This window comes from Tursiops truncatus, chromosome 20 (genome assembly GCF_011762595.2).
Source record: "Tursiops truncatus isolate mTurTru1 chromosome 20, mTurTru1.mat.Y, whole genome shotgun sequence".
In the NCBI taxonomy this organism is placed as follows: domain Eukaryota; kingdom Metazoa; phylum Chordata; class Mammalia; order Artiodactyla; family Delphinidae; genus Tursiops; species Tursiops truncatus.
This window is the reverse complement of record NC_047053.1, coordinates 40,759,022-40,784,887: the sequence shown is the minus strand read 5'-3', so window position 1 is coordinate 40,784,887 and position 25,866 is coordinate 40,759,022. Positions and strand designations below refer to the sequence as shown.

Here is a 25,866-nt window from a genome sequence, read left to right as displayed (position 1 = left end):
CCAGCTCCTCCTCTGATTCAGGGAGAAGCTGCAGCTGGCCCAGGGCCACACCAGCCCCTCACACCACCAGCCACGCCACGTCTCCATCACTCTGATGCTTCCTGCCCCAGTAGTACAGCAAAGAGTGGAAATGGGCACACTCAGGGTGTCTGGAGTAACGTCTTAGGTGTGAACAAGCGAGATGATGTGCTGAGCATACAAACACAGGTCCCAGGCACGCATGCGGGGGATACGATTTGGGTGTATGTGCATTACATCTTATATGCGAGGGGGTGCCTGTGTGCATACACATTTGTGGTCACACAACTTCCAGACTTACCCTGGGGTCCCTGGGTGTATGTGGGTGCCATGTGCCAGGATATGTGCATGTGTCCACGTGTTTGACTGCATGTCAGACAAACTCCCTGGAGCTGGGGCTCTGCAGGAAGGGTCACATGGCAGTCTGAGACACTTTTCATGTGTCAGGAAAACCAGGCTCCCCTTTCAGGAAGCCTTCCCAAGGAAAATAAACTAGCCCAGCTCCTGGGGCAAAGGGGGAGGGAGCGGGGCATGGGGAAAGAGAGAAGGTGACTGAGCATGGTGGAGGAGGTCACGGAGCAAGGTAGTCAAATGACACCCCTTTGACCCCACCCGATGACCCCATCCTGATCTCTGGAAATTCTCTTCCTTTCACTTTGTCTTAAGAGGGCTTTGTCCTCTTGCTTCTCTTCAGACCTTTTTTCTCCTTTCCATCACTCTTCTCTCCCATCTCTGCCCTTCTCCCTCCAACTTCCTCTCTTCCTCCCCACTCCTGCTACTCTGGCTGCCTGCCAATCACCTCTGCTTCTCCCTCACCTCCACTGCAGAAGCCAAAGCCATGGTCCACCTATGAGAACAGGTGGTCAGAAAATCCCGATAAGCAGCAGTACAGGTGTACCAGTTGTTATTAAGAAGCCCCTAAAAAAAAAAAAAAAAAGAAGCCCCTGACTGACGCCTCCAGCCTCCAGCAAGGCAGGGGACTTTTCTCTGTTGATAATTGACTCCATCATTTATCAGATGTTCATTAAACACATGGTTTGTGCCAGGCACTATGGTTGCCTCTAGAACTACAACAAGTGGGCTCTGCCTCATGGAAATTTCAGACCGATAGGGGAGTCAGAAATTAAAGCCACGTACACAATATAAAATTAAAACAATGTTGAGGGCGTTCCCTGGCGGGCCAGTGGTTAGGACACTGTGCTTTCACTGCCAAGGGCCCGGGGTTCAACCCTTGGTAGGGGAACTAGGATTCCATAAGCTGTGTGGCGCAGCCTAAAAAAACAAACAAAAAAAACGTTGAGGGCTTCAGAGAGAGGAATACATAGTACATATAAGTATTGTGAGAGCCTCTAATGGGGGAATTAACATGGTCAGGGGATGAGAAAGATTCACTAAGGAAGTGATTAATCTAGGTTGGAGGGAAAAGTAAGAGTTAAGCAGGCCAAGGAGGGGAGGGAGTGGGTGTGGAGTGAGATGGATTGTTGTAGGCAGAGGGAACAGCATGTGAAAAGGCCCTGAGGCCAGAGGGAGTGAGGTCCATTTGTGTAACTGAAGAAAGGCTTGTGTGGTGAGGAGAGAGAGGGAACTTAGACGGGGCTGCAGCAAGCTGTGCGTGCTTTCCTGGGCTGTGTTAGGGATCATTTGTCTAGACAAAATGCCAATATGCTTCGTAAGTGTGATATATTTTATAATTGTTTAAGAAAGCATACATTCATTAAGACTTCTAAATGATTTTATGTTTTTTCACCACAACAACATCCACACATATTTGAAGAACAATAGTACACAGATCTGGGGGCTTCCCTGGGGGCTTCCCTGGTGGTGCAGTGGTTAAGAATCTGCCTGCCAACGCAGGGGACACGGGTTCGATCCCTGGCCCGGGAAGATCCCACATGCCGTGGAGCAACTACGCCCATGCGCCACAACTACCAAGCCTGCGCTCTAGAGCCCGCAAGCCACAACTACTGAGCCGGAGTGCCACAGCTACTGAAGCCCGCACACTTAGAGCCTGTGCTCCGCAGCAAGAGAAGCCACCGCAATGAGAAGCCCGCATGCAGCAACGAAGACCCAATGCAGCCATAAATAAATAAATTTATTTAAAAAAAATAGTACACAGATCTGGGAGACAGTGGGAAATCTGCAATCTACAGATTCTGTTGGGTCTGCTTATGAATTCCCAGGGCACCCACAGGTTGAAGGTCACTGTGCTGGGGAAGAGAGGAAAGGAAGGGGTAGAGAATCACCTCAGTGTGTTGCCCGCGTCTGGGTCAGACAGAAAAAGCCAAGCTGAGCTGAGCTCCACACACTCTCCTCCCGCAGCGTCTGACCCTGGCCCTCCGCCACCCCAGCCATGTGCTTAGCCCCTAACAGCTGGAGTGGCTTGTGCTGGGGGCGGGGCTGGGAGGAGGATGAGACAGCTGAGCAGGGAGGGAGGAAGAAGGAGTAGAGCGCTGCTCAAAGCAGGGCCTGCGGACCAGGAGCATCAGCTTCGCCTGGAAGCTGCTGGGAATTCATATTCTGGGCCCCACCCTTGACCTACTGAATCAAAACCTTGAAGCGAGGTGGCCTCTGCGGCGTTGTTTTAACAACCCCAGCAGGTGACACTTAGGCACTGCTGAAGTCTAAGAACCAGCAGTATAGAGGGGCGCCAAGTGCTCTAGGCTGAATCTGTGAAAATAGGAGTTGAATCCTCATTCGTCCATCGGGTCAGCCATCCAGCCATCCCGTCTTGCTGGATACTCTGTTCATGGAAGCCTTTCTGAGGGAAAGGCACAGAGATGGAAATAACGTGGCTCCCTCAGGCCCAGCCCCACCACCACCACCGTAGCCTCTCCCCTGCCTCTGTCTGACCTCTTGTTCTGGGACCCCCCCATCCTAGCCCATGTGTGTGGGGTGGGGGAGGGGAAGTGTCTCAGGAGGGGTGGCAGGCGAGGCTTCCTGGCAGATCCAGCTGTCCTTTCCAATCCACACCTCACCCGTCCCCCCATCCCCAGTTCCCTCACAACAAGCACACCCAGCAGCTGCAGGAAGCGCCCAGCCTGGCCCAGCTCTAACCCCGATGTCCCCCAGCTCCGGGGAAGTGGAGTTCAACCTGTTCTTCCCTGATGACCCTCCCAGACCTACCACAGCCTGGACCCATGACATCTCCCAAACCCTCCTCTCCTTCCCCGCAAACCTCCCCTCTGGAGGGGATTGGGAAAAACTGTCACAAGCCATGTCCTCACCCCAGTGCCCCCAGCCTGAGCCCCAGCCCCAGCTGTCAGCTCCTCAGGCCACAGCCCACCCCCACTGAACGCCACCCCACACTGTGGGTGGGATCTCATCTCCACACAGGCCAAGCAGCTGGCTGGACCACCTGCCTCAGGAGAGACCAAATGGAAGATGGAGAGGAAGGGCAGGGGTGGGGTTGCTCTGAGGGAAAGGAAACAGGGGTGAGAGGGCTGAGGTCAGGAAGTCTAGGCTGTTAGAGCTGGAAGGGATCTCAGGGATCAACCAGTTCAGTGTGGATATTTTATACCCCTCCCCCAGAAGGGGGAGGGAGTCAGGGTACCTGTACGTCGGAAAGCGCCGTCCCCCAACCGACCCTAGTCCACTTCATCATACAGGGTCTTCCTTGAGTGAACTGCGTATTTCTTCTCCCCTATCACTCATTCTACTACTCCTGCCTGCCCACGACTGATATTAAGTTCATTAGGTCATCTGGTATTCACTCCATGTTTATAACTTTTTGTAGCTTAGGAGTGTGTGTGTGTGTGTGTGTGTGTGTGTGTGTGTGTGTGTGTGTGTGTGGGTACTGCCTCCACCATCAGACTGAGGGTTTCCCAAGGACAGAGCCTACGTCTCTGCCATCAGTCTAGGCATTCCTAGAGGACAAACAATGCTTCCCTTCCATCAGGAGTTCCCTGAGGGCAGGGGCCGTCTCCCCTATTAGAATGGGGTTACCTCAAAGCAGACACTGAGCCTCCAGAATTCTGTGGGCCTCCTTCTCACCTCCATGATTCTCTTCAACATACACAGCCTGGTGTTAGTCCCTTAGCCATGTGGTCTGGGACCGAAGAGCAGAGAGGTCCTTGGATAAGAAGCACTCGGTTCACAGACCATCCCTGCCTGAAATGGCTGGTGGCGTCTGGAGCCATTGGGGCCACTGCTTCGGGACCCGGGAATTCTCAGACAGCTGCTCTCACTCCTGGCCCATCCCCAGATTCCAAATTTTTGTCACACTAATTCCCAGCTCTGGTGTTCTGTGGCTCCTGTCCCACCAGCCCTCCCGGGAAATTCTCTACATTTTGAAGGGAGCTCACCCTACCTAAGCTGCAGACCCTGTACACTGAGGGAGTCCGGTGGGGAATGAGGGGGAGAGGAGAGGTCTTCCTTTCTCCCCTTGGCCAAGGCCTCGGGATGGCTGAGGCAGTTGACCCCTTCCCATATCTCCCCAGGCCCCTGCCCCTCAGTGACCTTTCCTCTCTCGTTTGCCCCAGACCCTCCCCACCATCTCCCATGACTGGTGAGTTGCAACTATAGTTCAGCAAAGACATCAAAGCTAACCCTCTCTAAGGAATCGGTCATAGAGCCTTCCTCCCTGCTCCCTAAAGAGGGTGCTGGGATTTTTGTCACAGCTCCCAACCTACCAAAACTCTAGCAGAGTTCATTCTGGAACCTTTCTGGAATTATCACCCTGCGCACCTAACAGCCCCAGCCTCAGGCCAGCGATGTGGCGCGGTCTCAGTGAGAGCAGTCAATACGGGGGAGCTCAGTTCCGTCCCAGAGGGTCCTGCCAGAGCCTCTTCCCACACTGTGCTGGGCCTTACAGCAGCATACGGGGCACCTTCACTGATGTCATCCGAAGAACGTATAGGTGACAGGCTGGCTAGCAGTGCTTCCTCCTCCACTCTCTACGGCACAGAGTTAAAGCACTGTCCACATTCACACTGTGCGTGTGGGCGCGCATGCGTATGTGCATGCGCGTGTGCATGTGTGTGTGTATGACTAACCCCACCCCAGCCCATGCTATTAAGGATGAGTCCTTAATGCTCAGGGTCCTTATTCACTTTCGTGACCTTGGTAACCAGCAGAGTGTACGACATATAGTAGCCATCAAGTCTGTGGGATGGATGGATAGATGGATGGATGGATACACAGACAGGCAAAGGGATACAATCTATATATAACCCTACAAGGTGCATAGGACAGACCCTATCCCAGCTTGTGGATAAAGAGACGTAGAAACTGTATCCAAGGCCCCACAGCTAGTCAGTGGAGATGGAACACCACACCAGGCCTTTTGGGGTACATATCCTGTAGCAGTGCTAGCTTGGAACCAAAACCAGGCCCCCAGACTCCCTACACACAGGATCGCCGTGCGTGGTTGAGCAGGTCACAACTGCACGATTCCAGAGGTGCTCCTTGGTAAATGGTACCCCCTGGAGTTGGGGCAGGATGTGACTCACGTGGCTGCCTCCACGCTCAGGCCTCAGCGCCTCTGTGCACACATTCAGGCACTTGGGGCATCAGGGATTCATCCCCTCCTTCTCTTCCTCTCGCACTAGCCAGGGTGCCAGCCAGCAGGAGTTCCTGCCCCCACTGGTGAGGACCCCTGAGGAGTACACAGCACCCCCTCCCAGGACCACTGTGTGCTTCTCAGCTCCCCAGGTAGGAGCACTTCTGTCAAACCTCACCATGGCCCCCAAGGCCCCCTACATGTGCCCACACCCCATCCACACACAAAGGGAGGTGCAGGGCCCCAGATCTCCAAGTTCCTGTCTGAGACTCAACCAAGCAGGGGCCTGGGGGCTGGCCTCCTCCCCCCAACCCTGCCTGGAGCAGAGTCCCGACCCCCTCCACTCGTGTGCAGGGCCCTGGCCCCTCCCGGGGAACAAGGCTGGGATTAATAAGCGGCCCGGCTCCCTCCCCTAATGGGCTCCAGCTGCACAAACATTCCCAGAATTCAGAGCCGGCTCTGTCTGGGGTGGCCCAGGCCTCAGCCCCAGCATTCCTGGCCCCCTCCCCCACAAGCCTGGGACAGCTGCTCCGGAACTCCAGCAACTGGCTGGGGATCGAATCCCAACTCGGCTTTTCCAGAGGTGGGGGGCATTGGAACGGCTGGGGCCGGGGCTGGGCTGGGCTGGGGAGGAGAGGAGATGGGAAGAGGTGAACAAACTCTGAAGGGACACCTCAGGAGTTCCTGCCCTACCTGTCCTCCCTCTCCCGCTCTGCTGCTCACCCTCCCCCACCCTCCCCCGCCAACAGGGCTCCCACTCTGAGCCCTAGGTTCCAGGGGCCCAGCTCTGTCGTACCTAATTTGTCTCACCAGGCAGTGCCCTTGGCTGGCAGTGCCCAGGGGGAGGTGACAGGGCAAGGCTGAGAGGAAAGATAAACATCTCCCCTTGTGTTTTAAGAGATCCAGCTGTGTCCTGGCAGGAGCTTCATCCAAACAGATTCTTATCAAGAAAGGGGAGGGAGTGGCAAAGGGAGCAGGAAGAAGAAGGAAAGTGAGTCCTCACCCTCTCATTATCCACTCAGGGAGGGACATTCAGGGACCCAGTGGCAGGAGTCCTGGGTGGACAAAGCCGTGCCTGTATTGATGACCGCTCTGCACCTGTCTTCTCATTCCCACCTCTGGATCCGGGGCCAGGACCCATCGTTCAGCTGTCCTTGTTCAGGGGCCACCAGTTGGGCCAGTTGGAGGGACACCAAGGCCTGAGGCCAGGCGAGGAGTCCTGTGACTTGTGTTTGTGCCAGGGTCCATGGGCATGGGGGGGGGACTGTGGAGAGCACAGGTGACTCCAGTAGAGGCGTGTGTATGATTCTCTGGGCGTGCGTGTGTCTCTGTGCCCAAGCTCGAGCAGCTGTGTTAAATGGCACTATTTGATGGTGTTTGCGGGTGCACGAGTGTGTGCGCACATGCACACATCCACCTCTTAGTGTGCAGAAGTGGGGTTCGTAAGTTCCACACTGATTAGGAAAGGCTGCCAGCTGGCCCTCCCTCCCCCATGGGAAGTGCCCCTCTCCTGGGCCATGGGACAGAGAGAAGCAGAGAAGAAAGAATGGTAAAGAGACAAGGGAACCCAGAGAGAGCAGAGCCCCACTAGAGGCTGGAGGCCACCAAGGGAACCAACTGGGTCCTGGCCTCAGCTCTGCCATGAGCCAGCTGGGGACTTCGGACAGGTGACTTCCCTGACCTGGGCCTTGGTTTCCTTATCTTGAATAGGAGAAGGTTGCACTAGTCTCACCTGAGTCCCTGCTTAGATCCCACTGTGATTAGAGCTGGATTTGAGGACACAAAGAAGATGCTCCGTCCCTTCAGAGCTGTGGAGAAATGGGATCTGGGCAGGCCACAAAGAGCAGTCAACAGAGACTGCCTGGAAGGTCCCCTGGAGGGGCAATTCAGAGAAAGTGGGGTGGTCCCTGCCCCGGGGAACCACTAGACAGGGAGGCAGATAATGGCAGACTGTCTCCTAGCTGGCTGAGTTCTTGGTGGCAGTCCTGTGTTAGGGGAGAAGAGGGTCACTGAGACAGAGAGCCTGGGGTCAGTCATGTACACACAGCAAACACATATGCTCTCCTCCTGGGCCCCTGCTGAGGAATGCAGACAGACCTCTCAGGTCTTTGTCCCCATCAATCACCTGCCCACGTCACATCACCTGCTTCCTCGTGGCCCCTGCTCTTTCTCCTTGGAGGCACAGAGGGGACAGCTCTCTGATTGTGTCTGAGCCCTTTAATTCATCCTTACTACGCATCTCCTACCCCACTCTCCACCCGCAGCTATGGGACCAGCTCCTGAGTTGGAGAGAGAGGGAGAGGTGAGACCTTCTCCTCGTATAAACAGAGAAACTGAAGAGTTTGGGTTGGGGACAGAAACTCAGGAATTGGACCGCGTTTAGGACGGTCTCCAAGGGAACCTCATTAGTCATTCATCTAGCATTTAGCGAACAGCCACTTTGTATTCAGTCCTGCATTCGAAAATGAGGAATACAAAGAAATAACATTTCCTCCAGGGGTATGATGTCAGAAAAAAAAATTCCTTCCCCAAAACCAAAGGTGGAGTTGGAACCAACCCTAGGCTGACTTAAGGAAACAGTCATCAACCTGCGATGGATGTCGGAGTTGTTGATGTGGGCACTGGAGAAACAACAGACCAGGACACCTGAACCTCCTAGACCAAGGCTCCAGACTATAAAGCCGCAGGTGGGGGCTTCCCTGGTGGCGCAGTGGTTGAGAGTCCGCCTGCCGATGCCGGGGACGCGGGTTCGTGCCCCGGTCCGGGAAGATCCCACATGCCGCGGGGTGGCTGGGCCCGTGAGCCATGGCCGCCGAGCCTGCGCGTCCGGAGCCTGTGCGTACCGCAAAAAAAAAAACAACAACTAAATTAATATAATAAGGTATGCATTTCTATACATTATGTGCCCTTTTGTACCATGTGTGTACCTACCCCCAAAACTAAAATGCCTTTTAAAAAATGATTCAAAATCAAATTTAATAATAGATAAAATAAACCAAGCCTTCATTTGCTCTTCTAATGAAAAGCCTCAGTGATGGCCCAGTGCTCCCAGATAAAGTTTGGACTCCTTAACAGAGCTTACAAAGCCCTTCGTGATCTGCCCCGCCTGGCCTGCAGCCACTTTGCACTCTGTGCTCCAGCCAAGCAGAACTAGTACTTTGAACTTCCTGTAGTTCCTTGAAAGCACTATTCTTTCTCTTGCCTTGTAGCTTTTACACAGGTGACTGCTCACAATACTCTAATCATCCTTCAAGCCTCAGCTTAGATGTTTCCTCCAGGAAGTCTTCTGTGGTCCATAAAGTTGGGGGTTACTGCCTCTTCTATGAATTCCCATAGCACCCTGGACTTGACAAGCACTGTGCTCATCATGCTGTATTGTAATGACCTGGTGCTTCACTTTGTCCCTCCCAGTAGGGCACACACTTCCAACAGGGCAAGAACCAAGCCTGCCTTGCTCACTGCTGTTTCCTGAATGCCTGTGTCAAGGTATATACTAACCACACACCGGTGGAAGAAAGAATGGGAGGAAGGTAGAAAGAAAAGAAGGAAAAGGTTTCCCTGGTGGCGCAGTGGTTGAGAGTCTGCCTGCCGATGCAGGGGACACGGGTTCGTGCCCCGGTCCGGGAAGATCCCACATGCCGCGGAGTGGCTGGGCCCGTGAGCCATGGCCGCTGAGCCTGTGCGTCCGGAGCCTGTGCTCCGCAACGGGAGAGGCCACAACAGTGAGAGGCATGCGTACCGCAAAAAAAAAAAAAGTAAATGTGTTCAAAACTGAGTTCCTCACCTCCATGTGGCAGAGATAATCATGCTCACCAAGTACCCCACGTGCTCTCCTATGCTTCCCAACCCTCTGTGGTTAGGAGAGGCCACAAGACTTGTTCTGGCCAATGAAATGTGAGTGGAAGTGGATGTGCATCACTGTTGGGCTGGAGTAGTAAAAAACCCATACACAGTTCTCTAGTATCTCTCTCTTCTCTTGCCGTGTAATTGAAGAGGTGTCTGAAGAAGCCACGTGTTCCAGGTGACGTAGCTACAAGATGGGGGAGCCCCTGTCAGCTTCGATCTCTGAATGATCACATGGAGTAGAGACCCCTGTTGACCACATGGGATCTGTAATATGAGGCAGGAAACAAGAGACCTTTGTTTTGTTAAGCCAGTGAGATTTTGAGGTTATTTGTTACTGCGGCATAATCTGCATGATCCTGGCTAATAGATTCTCCACTGCCCCATTGTTATCTTTATTCCTTCTCTTGGTAAGTGGTTTCTCATCCACCCAGTCATCCCAGCTAGAAACCACCTTAAGCTCCTTCCTCCTTTCTCCTTCACCCTCCTCTTGATTTCACAGACAATGCTTCATCTACGCCTCATCACCCTTCCCTTGGATTAGAATCAGCATCTTACCTGACCTCTCTGACTTCAGCCTCCTCTCTCCAGCCACCCTCCATATCCTTCAGAGTTCTCTTTCTAAGACACAAATCTGACCACAACATGCCTTGGTTTAAAGACTTCCACCTGTTCTTCATTTTTTTTTTCAGGATAAAAGCCAAAAACCTGAGGCTGGTACCAAGGACCTTGACTGCCTGGTCAACCTCCCTTGCCAGACTTCCCTGTCACCTAGTGGTCTAATATCCAGCCACGTGGGATGACCTGTGAGTCCCCAGACATACTGGGCTTTCTTGGTCTCTCAGTATATGTGCTTATAGCTCTTGCTTTCTGGAATGCCCTTCCTCCCATTGCCTGTCTGGCAAACTCCTACTCATTCTTCAAAACACCAACCAAATGTTCCTCCAAAGCTTTATTCATATCTCCAGGCAGAATTATTTTCTTCCTTTTTTTGTATTGCCCTGGTGCCTTGAACCTTCCTCTATTAGCATTTTTCACTAAAATTTTAATAATTCATTTAAAGTTTGCCTCCCCCACTAGACTGGAAGTTCCTCAGGGACAGAAATGGTATCATTCATCTTTGTGTCCCTAGAGGTAAAGCAAGTAAAGCATGTTGAAAGAATGAGTGAAGGAATGGATAGATGGACTGAGGAAAGAATTCTCTTATATCTATTTCTTACTTAACATATGCATCACTTGTACCCCCAAGTTTCTTCAATATGCAGTGTAATAGTTGTCTATTGCTATGTAAATAATTATCCCCAAACGTAGTTGTTTTTTTCCTTTTACTGGCCTCACCATGCGGCTGGTGGGATTTTAGTTCCCTAACCAGGGATTGAACCCTGGCCCCCACAGTGAAATCACCGAGTCCTAACCACTGTACCGCCAGGGAATTCCCCAAACTTAGTAGTTTTAAACAGCACACATTTATTATCTTGCAGCTTCTGTGGGTCACAAAGTTGGGCACAGCTTAGGTGGGTGTCTTTGGCCCAGCATATCTCATGAGGTTGCAGTCCAGCTGCTGGCTGGGGCTGTGGTCTCATTCAAAGTCTTGATTAGGGCAGGGCTTGGGGAAGGGAATCTGCTTCCAAGCTCATTCACATGCCTCAGTCCCTCTCAGGAAAGAGATTACACAAGGACATGAACCCCAGGAAGCAGGGATCAGTGGGGGCCAACTTAGAAGCTGACAACCACATGTAGTCACAGAGTTTTTCCACTTTAAATGACACGAGGAAAGAATGGGAAAGAAGAGAAGGACAAGAGAAATTCCTAGTGCAGGACCTTGAGCCAGGTTGATACCTTTGAAAGCAAAAATCCTGATCACTGAGATGGTATCAACAGAAATTTTACCTAGCTCTGATGAAGATGTGTGTGTGTGTGTGTGTGTGTGTGCGCGTGCACGTGTGCACCCAGAAGTCCTGAGAAGGAGCTAGTCATTTTTGCACACCTACAGTGAATGGCAGAGATTGAAACCAAGATTTTTGGTAAGGTGACCCTGGGATAGGAGGCAATTGCTGTGGTCCAGAGGAAGGGGGTTTTGAGATAGAAGAATGTTCCATTCTGTTTTTTTCTATAGACCGAGTCATCAAACTTGGGATCTGGTCCTGACTTGGCACAAAGAGACTGTGGGATCCTAGGGTTCTTCTTTTAATTCTCCTGGTTCTCCATCTCTTAAGTAGATAAACTGTGACATGTCCATACAATGGAATATTATTGGGCAATAAAAATAAATGAAGTACCGATACATGAAACAACATGGATGAATCTTGAAAGATACTATGTGAAAGAAGCCAGACACAAAAGGCCTCATGTTGTATGATTTCATTCGTATGAAATGTCCAGAATAGGCTCGCTCTAGAGGCAGAAAGTATGTCAGTGGGCTCGAGGAGGAGAGAGTGGAATTGGGGAGTGACTGCTAATAGATACAGGGTTTCTTTCTGGGGAGTGATGAACATGTTCTAAAACTAGATAGTGCTGATCGTTGTATAGCTCTATGAAGATACTAAATTCATTGAATTATATACATTACAAGGGTGAATTTAATGATATTCCATTCCTTATCTGTAAAATAAAGGAGTTCAGTCATGTGATCTTTCAGATCTTTTTTTTGTTTGTTTGTTTCTGTTTTTGTGGTAGCAGGCCTCTCACTGTTGTGGCCTCTCCCGTTGCGGAGCACAGGCTCCGGACGCGCAGGCTCAGCGGCCATGGCTCACGGGCCCAGCCGCTCCGCGGCATGTGGGATCTTCCCGGACCGGGGCACGAACCCTTGTCCCCTGCATCGGCAGGCGGACTCTCAACCACTGCACCACCAGGGAAGTCCTCAGATCCTTTTAATCTCTACTATTCTACAGTCTAAGGTAAGGGTTCAGAGCATGGGCTCTGGCTTCAGACTGCCTGGGTTCAATTCTAAGTGATCCCACTTACAAGCTGTTCCCTTGAGTTAGGAATCCTCTTCTTAGGAATGAAAGAGTTAATACATGTCAAATACTTAGTGCCAGACACATAGTAAGTACTTAATAAACTTAATTATTATTATTTCCACTTGTTTCAGTTATCCACTGCATAACAAAGTACCCCAAAACTTAGTAGCTTACAACCACAACCATTTTAGTATATCTCACCCATTTTATGGGTTAGGAATGTGGGCAGGGCTTGGCTGGGTAATTCTTCTGTTCCACATGGCATCGCTGAGGACACGATGATATTCAGCTGGAGGACAGGCTGGCCTGGAGGATTCAAGGTGGTTGTACCCACATGTCTGGTGTGTCAGGCGGGATGGCTGCAAAGTTGGGCTCAGCTAGAACTATTAACCAGAGCACCTACATCTGGCCTCTCTATCATGGCGGCCTCGGGTTAGTCCGACTTCTTGCATGGCAGCTCAGGCCACTCAAGAGGCAAGGGTTCTTTCGTGACCCAGACTTGCATGTTACAGAACATCACTTCCATCACACTCAACTGCTCAAAGGAGCCCAGATTCAAGATGAGGAAACATAGACCCCACCTCTCAAGAGGAGTGTCAAAGAATTTGAAGTTATGTATTAAAGTCCCCTCACTTTTCAAGCCCCAAGTAAATTTCCCATAGAAATCCTAGAGGGGCATCAATGGAACAGTCTATCGCTCTTTCTCTGACAAGGAACTGGAATGATATCTCCTGAGATTTCAAGGGAATGGATTCCTACCCCTCCCCAGAGGTGTGGCATGTGTACACTCACACATATACATGCACACACACACACACACACACACACACACACATACAGGCACAGTCACACTGTCAGATCTGGTACATACATGTAGCCATGCCTGCCCCCATCTCTAGATGAGACCCAAAGTCCTGCCCTAGAGTTCTTTCCTTAATTCACTGATCATTCTTGCTCCTACTTGTGTGAAAAGGGGGTATTGGCAGGGATGGAACCAGTCTTTGATTGGAGAGAGGCCATAGATCCCAAACCCACTAACATTTCACTTTAACATGTCTTGTTAAACATGTCGTGTGTGTGTGTGTGTGTGTGTGTGTGTGTGAGAGAGAGAGAGAGAGAGAGAGAGAATGTTTCCTGATTTTGATTGGCTTACGTCAGCAAAGAAATGAGATCTGGTGTTAAGAGCAAGCAGGGGTGGCTCAGACATGTGCTACAGGCCCAAGCCACCATGAGATTTAAATTTTGCTGGGGATCAGCCCAAATCCTCACTTAGATGGGCCCTGCCATTCTCCTCCACACTCTGCCTATGCCCCAGGCCCACTGTCCTCGCTGTTCCCTGATCAGGCCATGTTCTTCCATGGCTTTGCTCACGTTGTTCCCTCTGCCTAGAGGACCCTTGTCTTTTTCCTGGCAACCCTACTGTCTGCCTTTTGTGTCACATTCCATTGCAATTACCTGCTTACATGTCCACTTTCCTCAAGAGCAGAGACCAATGCTCTATTCACTGCTGCATCCTCAGTGCCTGGCACAGAACAGTTCTCAACACCACGGGTTGAACCAATGATTGAATGAGCACCTATTGCTCTCAGATTCAGCAACTATTTCTCCTCCACGTCTCTGTGCTGCCCATCCAACTCCAATCTAACTCCTCCGACCGCTATGAGAAGGGGCAAAGTTCTCAAAGGCTAGGGTGGAAAGTTCGGGCTGGATTCTTGAGGCCTCAGGGAGACTGTGCAGAGTCTCAGAAAACAGGAAAGGATGTGGTGCTGAGCTGTAGAGGTGTGGCCAGCAGAAGAGGCACTCACAGCCCTAATGGGAAAAGCCAGAGAATCCTGCAAGGTTTTTCCAGGGTGGGGGAAGATGTCTTAAAGTCTTTATACCTCAATTGAAATAGTTTGTAAATGCATCTGGTTCTGCTGGGCTAAGTATTAGGGTCCGTTGGGAATATGTAGACCTGGGCCTGAGCCAGCACCTTTCTAGAAGATGATTCTGGCTACTGAGGTGGGGGCAGGTGCAGTTGAGTAAAGCGGTCCCTTGGACCAGTGCTCCTCACACTTGAATATGCAAACAAATCCCCTGGAAATCTTGTTAAAATGCAGCTTCTGATACAGTAGGTATGAGGTCAGGCCCAAGATTCTGTTTTTCTAACAAGCTCCCAGGTGCTGGCACTGCTGGGTGTGGGGGGAGGCTGGGGAGGGCAGGGCAGAAAGCTGATGGGATCACACTTCAAGTAGCAAAGACCTAGAAAAGTGGCATTAAGATCCAGACAGTGAGGGAGGGCTCAGAGCTCAGGCCTTCAAGTAAGAAGCTGCCATCAGCAATGTAAAAAAAAAGAATGTTCAGGAGATGAGGCACGAGACAGTATAGTATAAAGCCAGCCTGACAAGCATCTGGCATGCTTGCCAACCTTTACATTCTCTGATTTGGTGACCATGGCAGACATCACTAGTAGATCCCAGCACTATCACCCACTGAACCAAGAGGATGCCTCAGAATCCTTCTCAACACAATCCTCCAGGTAGTCACTACCAGTTAATAACAGTTGGCATGAGAAGCGACCCCATTTACTATTTCTGGTACTGTGGTTAAGAGTCTGACTGCTGGGCTTCCCTGGTGACGCAGTGGTTAAGAATCCGCCTGCCAATGCAGGGAACATGTGTTCGAACCCTGGTCTGGGAAGATCCCACATGGTGGAGAGCAACTAAGCTCGTGTGCCACAACTACTGAGCCTGTGCTCTAGAGCCCACGAGCCACAACTACTGAACCCACATGCCACAACTACTGAAGCCCGTGTGCCTAGAGCCCGTGCTCTGCAACAAGAGAAGCCACCGAGATGAGAAGCCCACGCACCGAAATGAAGATCCAACGCAGCCAAAAATAAAATAAATAAAATAACTAAATTAATTTTTTAAAAAAAGAGTCTGACTGCATGTGCTCTGCTCTGACTAGCTAGGTGCCCTTGGAATAGCTGTTTCCATGAATCTCAGGTACTTTTTTTTTCTTTTTTTTCTTTCTTTCTTTTTTTTTCTGGCCACACCGCACGGCTTACAGGATCTTAGTTCTCCGACCAGGGATTGATCCCAGGCCCATGGCAGTGAAAGCGTCGAGTCCTAACCACTGGACCACTGGGCGATTCCCTCAGGTACTTTAATATGCTGTAATTTGAGGTAAAGATAACGCTCATTTCATAGTTCTTTTGAACATTAAATGCTATTATGAATGTATTGAGCTTAGCAGTGTCTAGCATATAGAAAGTGTTCAATAAATGATGGTTACCACATAGAGGGATGAATGGATTGGCTGCACAATTAGAGGGGTTGTGAGTGGTGGGGATAGGGTTAGGGTTAGGGAGAGAGAAGAGCCAGAGAGATAAAGGTGGGGAAGAAAAGGTGGACAAAAGCTGTGCCAGGCTGGGGATGGCTGGAAGATTTCCAGCTCTCTCTGGATGGAACTGGGCTCCCTACTGGCACTAAAGCTCTTTGATTGGAAGGGGTGAGTGGCACTTGTCATCTTCAGGTATGTGAGTTCAGAACTCCTTATCGAAGAAAACTAAAAGACTTTGTAATGGTCAAAAATATTACTGTATGTCCTTGAACATCGTCTCTGAGTTTTATTATCTTCAGTTATTTTACAACTCAGACAACTGATAGTAATGGAAATGATTTTTGTCCATGTAAATTGTGTCTGGCGGAGATGCAATTGATTGTTGTCCAGTGGAAACTGCCCAGTTTTGCATTAAGCAAATTTATTTCTTGGTGGCCTAGATATGTTCTGTTCTTTGGATTCTACTTTGAATGTCTTACCTTCACTAACTAATGAGTTAAATGAAAATTTTGATGTGTTCATTGTATATTTCTATGAGAGTAATTATTCTGCCCTGTAGAAAAAATATTTTTTAAAACATTCTCATTAGCAGTGAAGATTGAGCAGGAGGCTTCCCGGACCCTCTGTCCCATGTTCGCCAAACACCAAGATTACATATGTCAACTTTATCAGGGATTGTCCCCAATTGCATTGCTTGTTTTACACAATCCAAGTAGATCATGATCCCATATTTGAGCCTGGACACATTCTCAAACAGTTAAATTGTGAACTTGCTTAACAAAACATATAACAACCAAACACATAAGTACTACACCTAATACTTATCCATTCACTGATTCAAGAAACTAGATGGCAGGCTACATATGGGCAGGGACTGAATTTGTGCATCTCTAGAGCTCAGCGAGCGCCTGACTCGTGGTAAGCACTAAATACACATCTATGGAGCCAACACATGAATGAATAAGCTTAACTAGCATTTATTAAGCACTTACTAGGTGCCAGGCACCTTTTAAACATTCTACTTGAATTAGTTTGTTTAATTGTCAAACCAGTCTTGCAAAGTAAGTATAATCACTATCCCCATTTACAGATAATACACAGAGAGGTTGATTAACTTGCCCAGGATCAACAGCTAGCAAGGAGCTGAGGCAGGATTCAGGCCCAGGTAGTCTGGCTCCAGAACCTGTGATCTTGGGCACCCACTATGTGGCAGGCATATTACTAGGCTCAGGGATGAGGAGATAAAAGACCAAACACAGACTCTCCCTCAAGGAGGTCACAGTCAAGAAAGGAGATGAGTAACAGTCATGTGATATGCTGTGACAGGTGAGAACACAGTGTGGGGACAGGATTGGCCTGGGATATGGCTCTCTGAAGAAGGGCCACCTGACCTCAGGTAAGTTCTGAGATGCTAGGAGTTCATATCCAGGTGAGGGGAAGGGAAGGGCATTTGCACCACAGGAACAGTATGTGCAAAGTCACAGAGCATGGTTGGTCTGAGAACATAAGGGTTCTGGAGGCTGGCACGTGAGAGTGTAGGGAAGAATGATGGGAAGTAGGACTGGGGATATAGGAGCCAGATCCACGTCATGGAAAGCTGTATGTGCTGAGTGAGGGCGGGAGTTGGGACATTCCTTGCTGGCTTCACAGTATTTTAAGCAGGGGAGTTAGAAGCTCAGACTCCATACTCTGCCTTCTCCCCACCCACAGGACACTAAACCCAGTACGCTTAATTCCCTACAAGCCGTATCCCATGCCAGAGTTCCCTGGGAGGCCTAGACCTGGAAGGAGATGCTGATTGATTCTGGGACACACCCAGTGCCACCTGGAGCAGTGGCTGGGCATCCTCTCTCCCTCGTGTCCAGGATTCCTGCTGTCACCCCCCAGTCTCCAACCACCACCACTGTGGCCACCTCAGGCACACTCCCTCCTGTCAGTCACATGCTGGGTGAGTCCAGAGATCAGAATTAAGCACCTTCCTTCCTACATTCCTTCCCTGCCCACCCTCTGACTCCACCATCCCCAGGAGCCGCAGAGACTGGCGCACCACAGGCCCCAGTCAGAGGAAGGAGAATAGGGAGGCCAGAGCTTCCCGGGGGAGACAAGGCTCTGGGCTGTACCCTCCCCTCCCACCAGGCTGAAGCTGGTGATTAGCCGGGTTAATTACATCCAAACCATTTCCGACTGGCACAAGCTCACCCACCCACAGAGCCCGCCCAGAGGCGTGCAGGCCTGGCCCAGGGTCAGGGTGCTAGGGTGCCAGCTACCCTGGGAGGGGTCCCGACCCCTGCAAGGGCCAAATGGAGGGCGGTGGTCCTCCCCTCCCCAGGACCTTCTCCTCTACCCTTCACCCCAGGTCTCGCTCTCATCACCTCCTACCCTCAGCCTCCCTTCTTTTGCTCATCCCCACACAAATCCCTTTCCCTCTCCGCTCTTCCCCCCACTCCAAGTTTGGAATGAAATCATGGGGCTCTGAGTTCTGCACGAGGCCCCGACATAAACACTCTGATTGGGGCTAATTATAAGGGCCAGGTTGGGAGGCTGGAACCTTCAGAAAGCTTGGCTTTCAAACAAAGGGCCCAGGGCTCAGCCCCCAGCCCAGGCCGGCTCCTCTCCAGACTGCATGAGGAATAAGGAGGGGTCCGGGGCTACAGACAGTCCTCTATAAACCCAACCAATGGTCTATGAGCTTGTTCCATGTCCCAGGTCCTATCTTGTCCTTTCTCGGCTGCTTTCACCTTGGCCCTTCCAGGCCTCAAATCCCAGGGCCTTCCCAGCTGGCTGGGAAGAGCCGCAAGCCTGCAGTGGAAGGAAAGGCAGCTGGGGAGGCGCTCTCAGGCTATGAGACTGGGGATGGGGCAGAGCAGGGGAAGGGAGAGGCGCAGGGGCAGGGAGAGGCACAGGGGAAGCCAGCTGTGACAGCCCTAGCCCTAATTAGCCAGCTTCAAAGCCGGCCAGCGAGAGAGCCCGCCTGCGTGTGTGCCCTGCTCACTCAGGCGGGTAAGACATTTCTGTCCTAATCAGAGGAGAGAAAGGGAGAAAAACACTGCCCACCACCACCCCGGGGATCCTCTAGATTGTGAGCTGGTACCCCGAGTCAGGGAGAAAAAGTAGGAGCACAGGAAATCATTCTGCTTTGTTAAAACTACCAGTAACAGTAAGTCCAAAAGTCCTCAAGAAATGTACATTCTTTGATCCAGTGATTCTATTTTTAGGAATTTATCCTGAGTAATTGGAAGAGTGCTACAATTTATTGAGCTTCTACTATGTGTTGGTTCTGTACATGCATCATCTGATCTAATCTTCACAACAACCTTGCAGACAGGTACTATCACCTTTTACAGATGAGGACTGAGGCTCAGAGGTTAGATGTCCCCAGAGACTCACAGCTGCACTGTGTCAGGCCAATGCCTGTAACTCCCCACACGCGGTCTGTCTCTTTCTTCTTTTTTCCCTCGACTATGAAAGTATTAACATTCATTCTACTCTGCTGCGTCTTGATACCTGCAAGAGAGACAGGATCTAGTGAATAACCTAGTCTGAGGGTGTTCCTGGTTTTGTAGATCTGACGGTTTTCCCTCCTGACCCTCCTTTCCACAGCAGAGGGAATTACAGGCTGGGGGATACTGGAGTCTGAGAAGGTAAGGGTTGCCCCATGGAGAAGGAGAGCTACCCAGTGATGAAGACTAGATAACGTCTAAACCAGGGACTGAAAAGCCAGCTCGGGGATGGTGTGGGGGAGGGGTGTGCAGCTAGACAGTGCATAACCCCCCTAACGTTACATACAAAATTGTGTTCCGGGGTCTGGCCATTTTTTCCCAGGAGGATGTCCAAAGATATTTCAGGTTCTCAGAGGAGTCAGTGGCCCCAGAAGTTTAAGATGCATTTTGAGGTGAGGAGACTATGTCTGAAGAAGGAAGGGACCTACTACAGTGAGCAGTGGGATTATCAAAGGGATGATGCCTCAGAAATGGCAGGAGCTTGGGCTCTGCTCCCCCAAACATGTGCCCCACAGCACCCTGGGACAGCATCTCCCCACCTCCAGAATCTAGCCCAGATCAGGGATCCCAACACCCTCTTGGAGAGCTTTCTGGAAAGATCTGGAAGTCCAGGTCCCACTGATCCTCACTCTTTGGGGATGTCCAGAAGCATTTTGCCTTAGAAAACCTTAGTGTTCTTTTCTGGGGCACTTCAAAGGACAGACAGTTTGTCAGCAGTGGAAGCATCTTCGGGAGGGGCATCTGGGGTGGGGGAGGAAAAGCAAATGTCTGATCCATGAGGCAGGGGAGTCTGAAGGAGAGATGCCCTGCTCCTAGAGACCAAGCACTCCTGCTCCTTTGTGGGAGGGGGTATGATTGGGAGGGCAGGTAGAAAGCAGCTGTGGCCTAACACCTGCCCCAGGCCTGGGGGCCTCAGTGGAAGGGCTTTCTTACTGGGCCCTTGACCCTTCACCAAACAAAGCCTCCGTCTTCCAGACGGAGGGACCAACCCACTTACAAGGGGTAAACCTTGTCCTATCTAAAGGGCGACCTAGAAATCTGTGAAAGTACACCTCCAAGCCCATGTGTTTAACTGGGTTTTCCCAACAAGGGAGCAGAGACAGACCCCTCTCCAGGGGTGGCAGTGAGCTCAAGTGTTTCACTTATGGGTCTCCACTCCAGGGCACTTTGTCCCCTAAATCCTCTACACCCTCCGTCTAAGAGTTGTTTCATTAGAGCAATGAGAGCAGCCAGAGAGAAAGTTCCCCATACTTTCTGTAAGGTAATTCAGCCCTTTAGAGAAGGGAAGGGCATCTAGATGTATCCTTTCCTAGAGAGGCAATTATCTCATTGTCTGTCCTCTCCCCAGCCACAGAACCTATTTTTTCAGTGTTCTCAGGCCCTTTTCCCCTCCGCTGGCGACTTTGAGGGAGGAGGGTTGAGAAGGATCTTTACCAAAATTCCCTCCCTCCCACCCCACTCCGGGAAGAAAAAGGTATTGTTGCTAGTCTACCATCTCCTCCTGCCATCAGCATGACGGTCCACTGACAAAATGTACCCAGAGCACACAGAACTGGGATCTGGGGGCTGAGAGGCAGGGGAGGTTCTTCCCAAATCTTCAGCAGAGACAAGCACTCCTCTTCCCACTGGGCTCCATCCCAGCCACTGGAAACCTCCCCCCACCTCCCCAACCCCCTTTCGCAAGCTTTGGCCATTCTTTCCAGGAAAGACGCTCACAATTTGTTTGTAATTTAACTCTTTCCTGCAGCCCTTGTGGGGTTCCTTTAGAATCTTGCAACAAATGGAGCTCCAGGGCGGTGCCACCTCCCTGGCCTGCTTCTTTGATAGTTGAGGGAATCTCCTGTTGGGACTTCACACACACCATCATTTGAGAAAAGGCTAGTTTTAACTTATAATGTTGGCCACTGGTACCAATCATCTGGGGGAGGGTTATACATTTGGGGAAGGGGACTCTGCTGAAATCCCCAGGCCTCATTCAATTCCCAGCAAAGCCCCACATACGTGTTCAATTACCACCAAACATTTCCAGATCCCCTCCCCCAACATAAACTAACACACGCAAACACTTCGAAGTAGGGGTTCTAACTTACTTTCTCCCTTATCCCAAAGCCTGCTAACAAAGGGTGTTAAGGCACCATTTTCCGTACCACGGTTTGGCTAAAAAAGCAAGATCGGGGCAGGGAACCTCTTCTCCACCCCACCCCCAACCAACTAGGTCAGGGGGAGATGGAAGGAGGAGGTGTTTGGTTTGGTTAAACTAATAAAATGTTACAACCCTGTTAAATACAATTAAAGGGCTAGCTCTCTAGAAGATAATTAAATGCACTTTATTATGATGATTATTAGCTTTAATTTGCACTATTATCAAGAAACAGGAGATGCTGAAAAGTTGAGTTATGGGGCAAACTTGTTTCACCCCATCCCTTGGTCTTCAAATCGATCCATGGTAATTAAAATTCTAAAATACTCCAAATAGTTGAGGGAAATGATGTGTATTGGAAACTGCAATTCTCATACCAGCGTGAAAGATAACTTTAAGAGAAGTCTTGACTTTTATTTGTGGGAGTTGGGGGGAAGATAAGAAACATGTTATAAACATTCTATCAATCTTGTGATATAGAATGTCATGTGAACACTCAACCCCACCCCCACAGTCACAAAGAGCCTGCCCAGAGCCTTCTTCCAAAGCAAAGATACTCACGTTTTTTCCCCCCTTCCCCCTTCTGGACAAGTTTGAAAAGAAACCAGTCTTTTGTCAAAGGGAAACTAAAAATCCCACCAGCCCATCCATCCGTTCCCTCCCTCCAACCAAACCCATTTTATTGCCTTTTGAAAAACAAAAACGAAAAACCTCAACAACAACAAAACCCCCCACACAGCGCACAAACCACCCCACAAACTGCTAACCTGAATGCCAGAGGAGATAGTCAGTTGGGGGTGGGGGGGGGAGAGCAGGTGAGGAGCAGACAGCAGGGGAAAGGACAGAGATGCAAGGTGATCTCCAAATCCCAGCATCTGCGAGCTGATGATGCTCCCCCTAAAAATGGAGGCGGTCAGGATCGGTACTCAACGTAGTGGGGTGGGGAGGTTGGGTTGTTTCAAAACACACATCGCAAAACACTTTCTGCCCCCTCCAAGTGCTCGGGGTAGCGAGTTGAAAAGAAGAAGAGTCAGAGAAGAAAGATCTTCCTGCCAGCAGGGGGGTGGGCCCGGAGGGTAGGGGTGGAGGCCATTCCTCACACGATCTCCGCCCTCTCCCCACCCTTTGGTTCGGGTTTTTTTTTTTTTTTTTCCACGTCTTCATCTCCTTTGGGAAGTTTCCAAAGATCGAGTGAAGGAGACAGGACAAGTGAGAAAGGGGGAAAGGGAAATCAAAACGAATCCAAGTCTTGATCAAAAGTATCCAACTGCTTCCACAGACCCAGCGTCAGTGAGAAGGCTCACAAATTTGGCTTTAGAACCTGAATGTAACTCCCAACTACTTATAGCCTCTTCCAGCAGGCCCAGCCCTGTCAAATCACCAAAATACTCAAACCGAAGTAGGGGGTGGTGTTTGAAAGGGGACTGAAGAAAGGAGAACCCCCCCAACTCCCCCTCTTCTCCATTCCTCAGGCCTGGCGCCCCTCACTGCTCCCCCCCTTTTTTTCCTTTTTTCTTTTAAATAGAAAATATATAATTAAATTTACAAAAACTATTTACAGTTTTAATTACAAACCTGGTGGGGGTGTTGGGCAGAGTTCTCTTTAAAAAGCGACCTAAAAAAGAAATGGTTTCGATTGTTCTTTATTTAAAAAAATAAAATAAGGAGTCTGTAGGAGCGCCCCCCCCCCTCCCTGGGGGCGGAGCGCGAGGTGCCGGCCCGGCTGGGGACGCGGCGCCGGAGCTCCGGCTCACACGGTGGTCTCGCCGTGCCGGCTGTTGGTGAGACGCGTGTAGAACTTCCTCCACGAGTGCAGCGTCTTGCCGGACCAGATCCAGAAGCCCGACGTGATGCCCACGATGAGCGTCATGAGGTATTTGATCATGTAGACGGTGAAGTCGGGTGACATGCGCGGCGTGTAGTGCGCCGGGCACGGGATGGCCAGGCTCTTGCAGTGCTGGCTCACCCACGAGCGCTCCCAGTGCTCTCGGAAGGCCTGCTCGTAGAAATAGCAGGCGATGACGATGGTGGCGGGCACCGTGTACAGCACCGAGAAGACGCCGATGCGCACCATGAGCCGCTCCAGCTTCTCCGTCTTGGTGCCGTCGTGCTTCATGATGGTACGGATGCGGAAGAGTGACACGAAACCGGCCAGGAGGAAGGACGTGCCTATGAACAGGTACACGAAGAGCGGCGCCAGCACGAAGCCCCGCAGCGGGTCCAGGCTGTTGAGGCCCACGAAGCACACGCCGCTCAGCAGGTCGCCGTCAATCTGGCCCATGGCCAGGATTGTGATGGTCTTGACGGCGGGCACGGCCCACGCGGCCAGGTGGAAGTACTGCGAGTTGGCCTCGATGGCCTCGTGGCCCCACTTCATGCCCGCCGCCAGGAACCAGGTGAGCGACAGGATGACCCACCAGATGGAACTGGCCATGCTGAAGAAGTAGAGCATCATGAAGAGGATGGTGCAGCCCTCCTTCTTGGTGCCCTGCACCACCGTACGGTAGCCGTCCTCGGAGAAGCGCTCGTTACACACCACGCGCTCCTGGAGCACGAAGCCCGCGATGTAGGCCACCGACACCATAGTGTAGCAGCCTGACAGAAAGATGATGGGCCGCTCCGGGTAGCGGAAGCGCTGCATGTCGACCAGGTATGTGGTGACAGTGAAAAAGGTGGAGGCGCAGCACAACACGGACCAGGTGAGGATCCAGAGTCGCGCAAAGCGCGTCTCTTCCTGGGAGAAGAACATGGAGCCGTCGGGCCGCGCCGGCTCGCACGGAGCCGCGCAGTCGCGTTCGCCCAGAAACTTGTAGCTGAGATAGGACGGCACCTTGAGGACGCGCGGACAGTGGAACGGGTGCTCCAGCGTGGCATAGCGCGGAGGCGAGCCGCCGCCACCCGGGCCGCCCGGGGTGCCCCCCGCACCCGGCTGCAGGCCCGGCGGCGGCGCGGTGGTGAGCAACGCGGGCGCGCCGTCCTCCGAGTGGTTCTGGCCCACGCAGATTTGCTCCGCGCCGTGGCGGGGGAAGTGCTCGCAGCGAAGGCGCTCCGGCCACTGGAAGCCGAACTTGTTCATGAGCGCCTCGCAGCCCTGGCGCGCGCGCTCGCAGATCGAGCGGCACGGCGGGATGGCCTGCTCCAGCACAGTGCACACGGGTGCATACATGGAGCACAGGAAGAAGCGCAGTTCGGGCGAGCACTGCACCTTCACCAATGGGTAGAACTGGTGCACCTCCAGTCCTGCGTCCTCCTGGTTCGTATGGCCCAGAAGGTTGGGCATGATGGTCTGGTTGTAGGCGATGTCCGTGCACAACGGGATGGAGATGGGCTGGCAGAAGCCGTGGTCCGGGATGGAGATGCCCTTCTCCCCGTGGAACTGGGCTGGCCCCGCAGCGGGCAGCAGCAGCAGCGGAAGCAGCAGGCGGGGCAGGGCGCTGCGGGGCCGCATGCTGGCCGCCGCCCCCCACCCGGCTCCCGGACGCCCCCCCGCCCCCGCCCCCAGCCCCGAGACCGCGCGCCTTCCCCGCCGCCGCCTCGCCGCGGCCGCCGCCTCCCGCGTCTCTTTGCAAACTTTGCTCGCGGCTGCCGAGTTGGGGAGGCCGGGCGGGGGAGGGGGGCGGCGCACCCGCCCGCTGGCTCGCCGAGGTCGGACTGAGCCGCCGGAGACACCGCGCGCTGCTTGCCCTCTCTCCTCCTCGTCCTCCTCCTCTCGCCTCTCCCCTCCCTTCTCCGCCCAGCGACTCCTTTGTGCCTTCCTCCAGCCCTCACCTCGGCCTCTCCGATCCCAATTAGTCGGTTTCAAGGGGGCCCCCGCCGGCGGCCCCGCCCTCTCTTCAGCCCCCCAAAAAAGGGATCCTTGAAACCGCCCCGTCGAGCTCTAAGCACCATCCCAAAATGTTCTCTCGGCCAATGAGATTTAAACTCGAGGATCAGCCCCGAGGGCTGGATTGGTCAACCACAACATAATGAGATCAGAAACCAGATGCCAACAAAACTTTCCCCCCCGCCTTTTGCTTTTTAAAGAGACAAGCTATTATTATATTAAGGGCCCTTTGCCCAGCACGGGATTTCTCTGGAGCCGCGGCGGCGAGATCCGGAGACACACGTTCCCCGAACTGCGGCGGACCCGAGTCACTCAGCCCTGGATCACTCTTCTTCCGGGGGGCCACGGATCTCTCCGGGATAGGGCCTCTTTAAATCCTTGCCTCCGCCCCTGCTCCTCGAACCCCACCTATTCCAGTCCAATTTTTCAGATCAAGTAAAAAAAGTGTTAAGTTTGAGAAAAAATTGTTTAAGGGAGAGACTTTTTAAAAACTATCAGTTTACAAAGACTTTTCTCTCAGCCCCTTCCCATGGAATCTAGACAAAATTTCCTGTCGCCCTATATGTAGACCCCTAGGAGTTTGCCTCGCTCCTCCCCCTGCATACACCCTTAAATAACCCTCTGAAAAACGAGAGCCTGTCTCTTTAAGAGGCTCTTAAAGGGGCCTGGACTCCGGGGCGTAATTGCCCCGTAGCGAGCACAAAGGAGCCCATTATGGTTCTTTGTGTTCGGTGGCACCTCAAAGTGAGAAAACTCAGGAA

At 51.8% G+C, this 25,866-nt stretch overlaps 1 protein-coding gene across 1 annotated transcript; it reads right to left on the bottom strand.

The window, feature by feature from the left end:
• Positions 1-22,909: 22,909 nt before the first annotated feature.
• FZD2 (frizzled class receptor 2) lies at positions 22,910-25,501 on the bottom strand. Its single transcript, XM_033847845.2, has one exon. The coding sequence runs from the start codon at positions 24,728-24,730 to the stop codon at positions 23,033-23,035; it is 1,698 nt and encodes a 565-aa protein (XP_033703736.1). The 5' UTR covers positions 24,731-25,501; the 3' UTR covers positions 22,910-23,032.
• Positions 25,502-25,866: the final 365 nt, after the last annotated feature.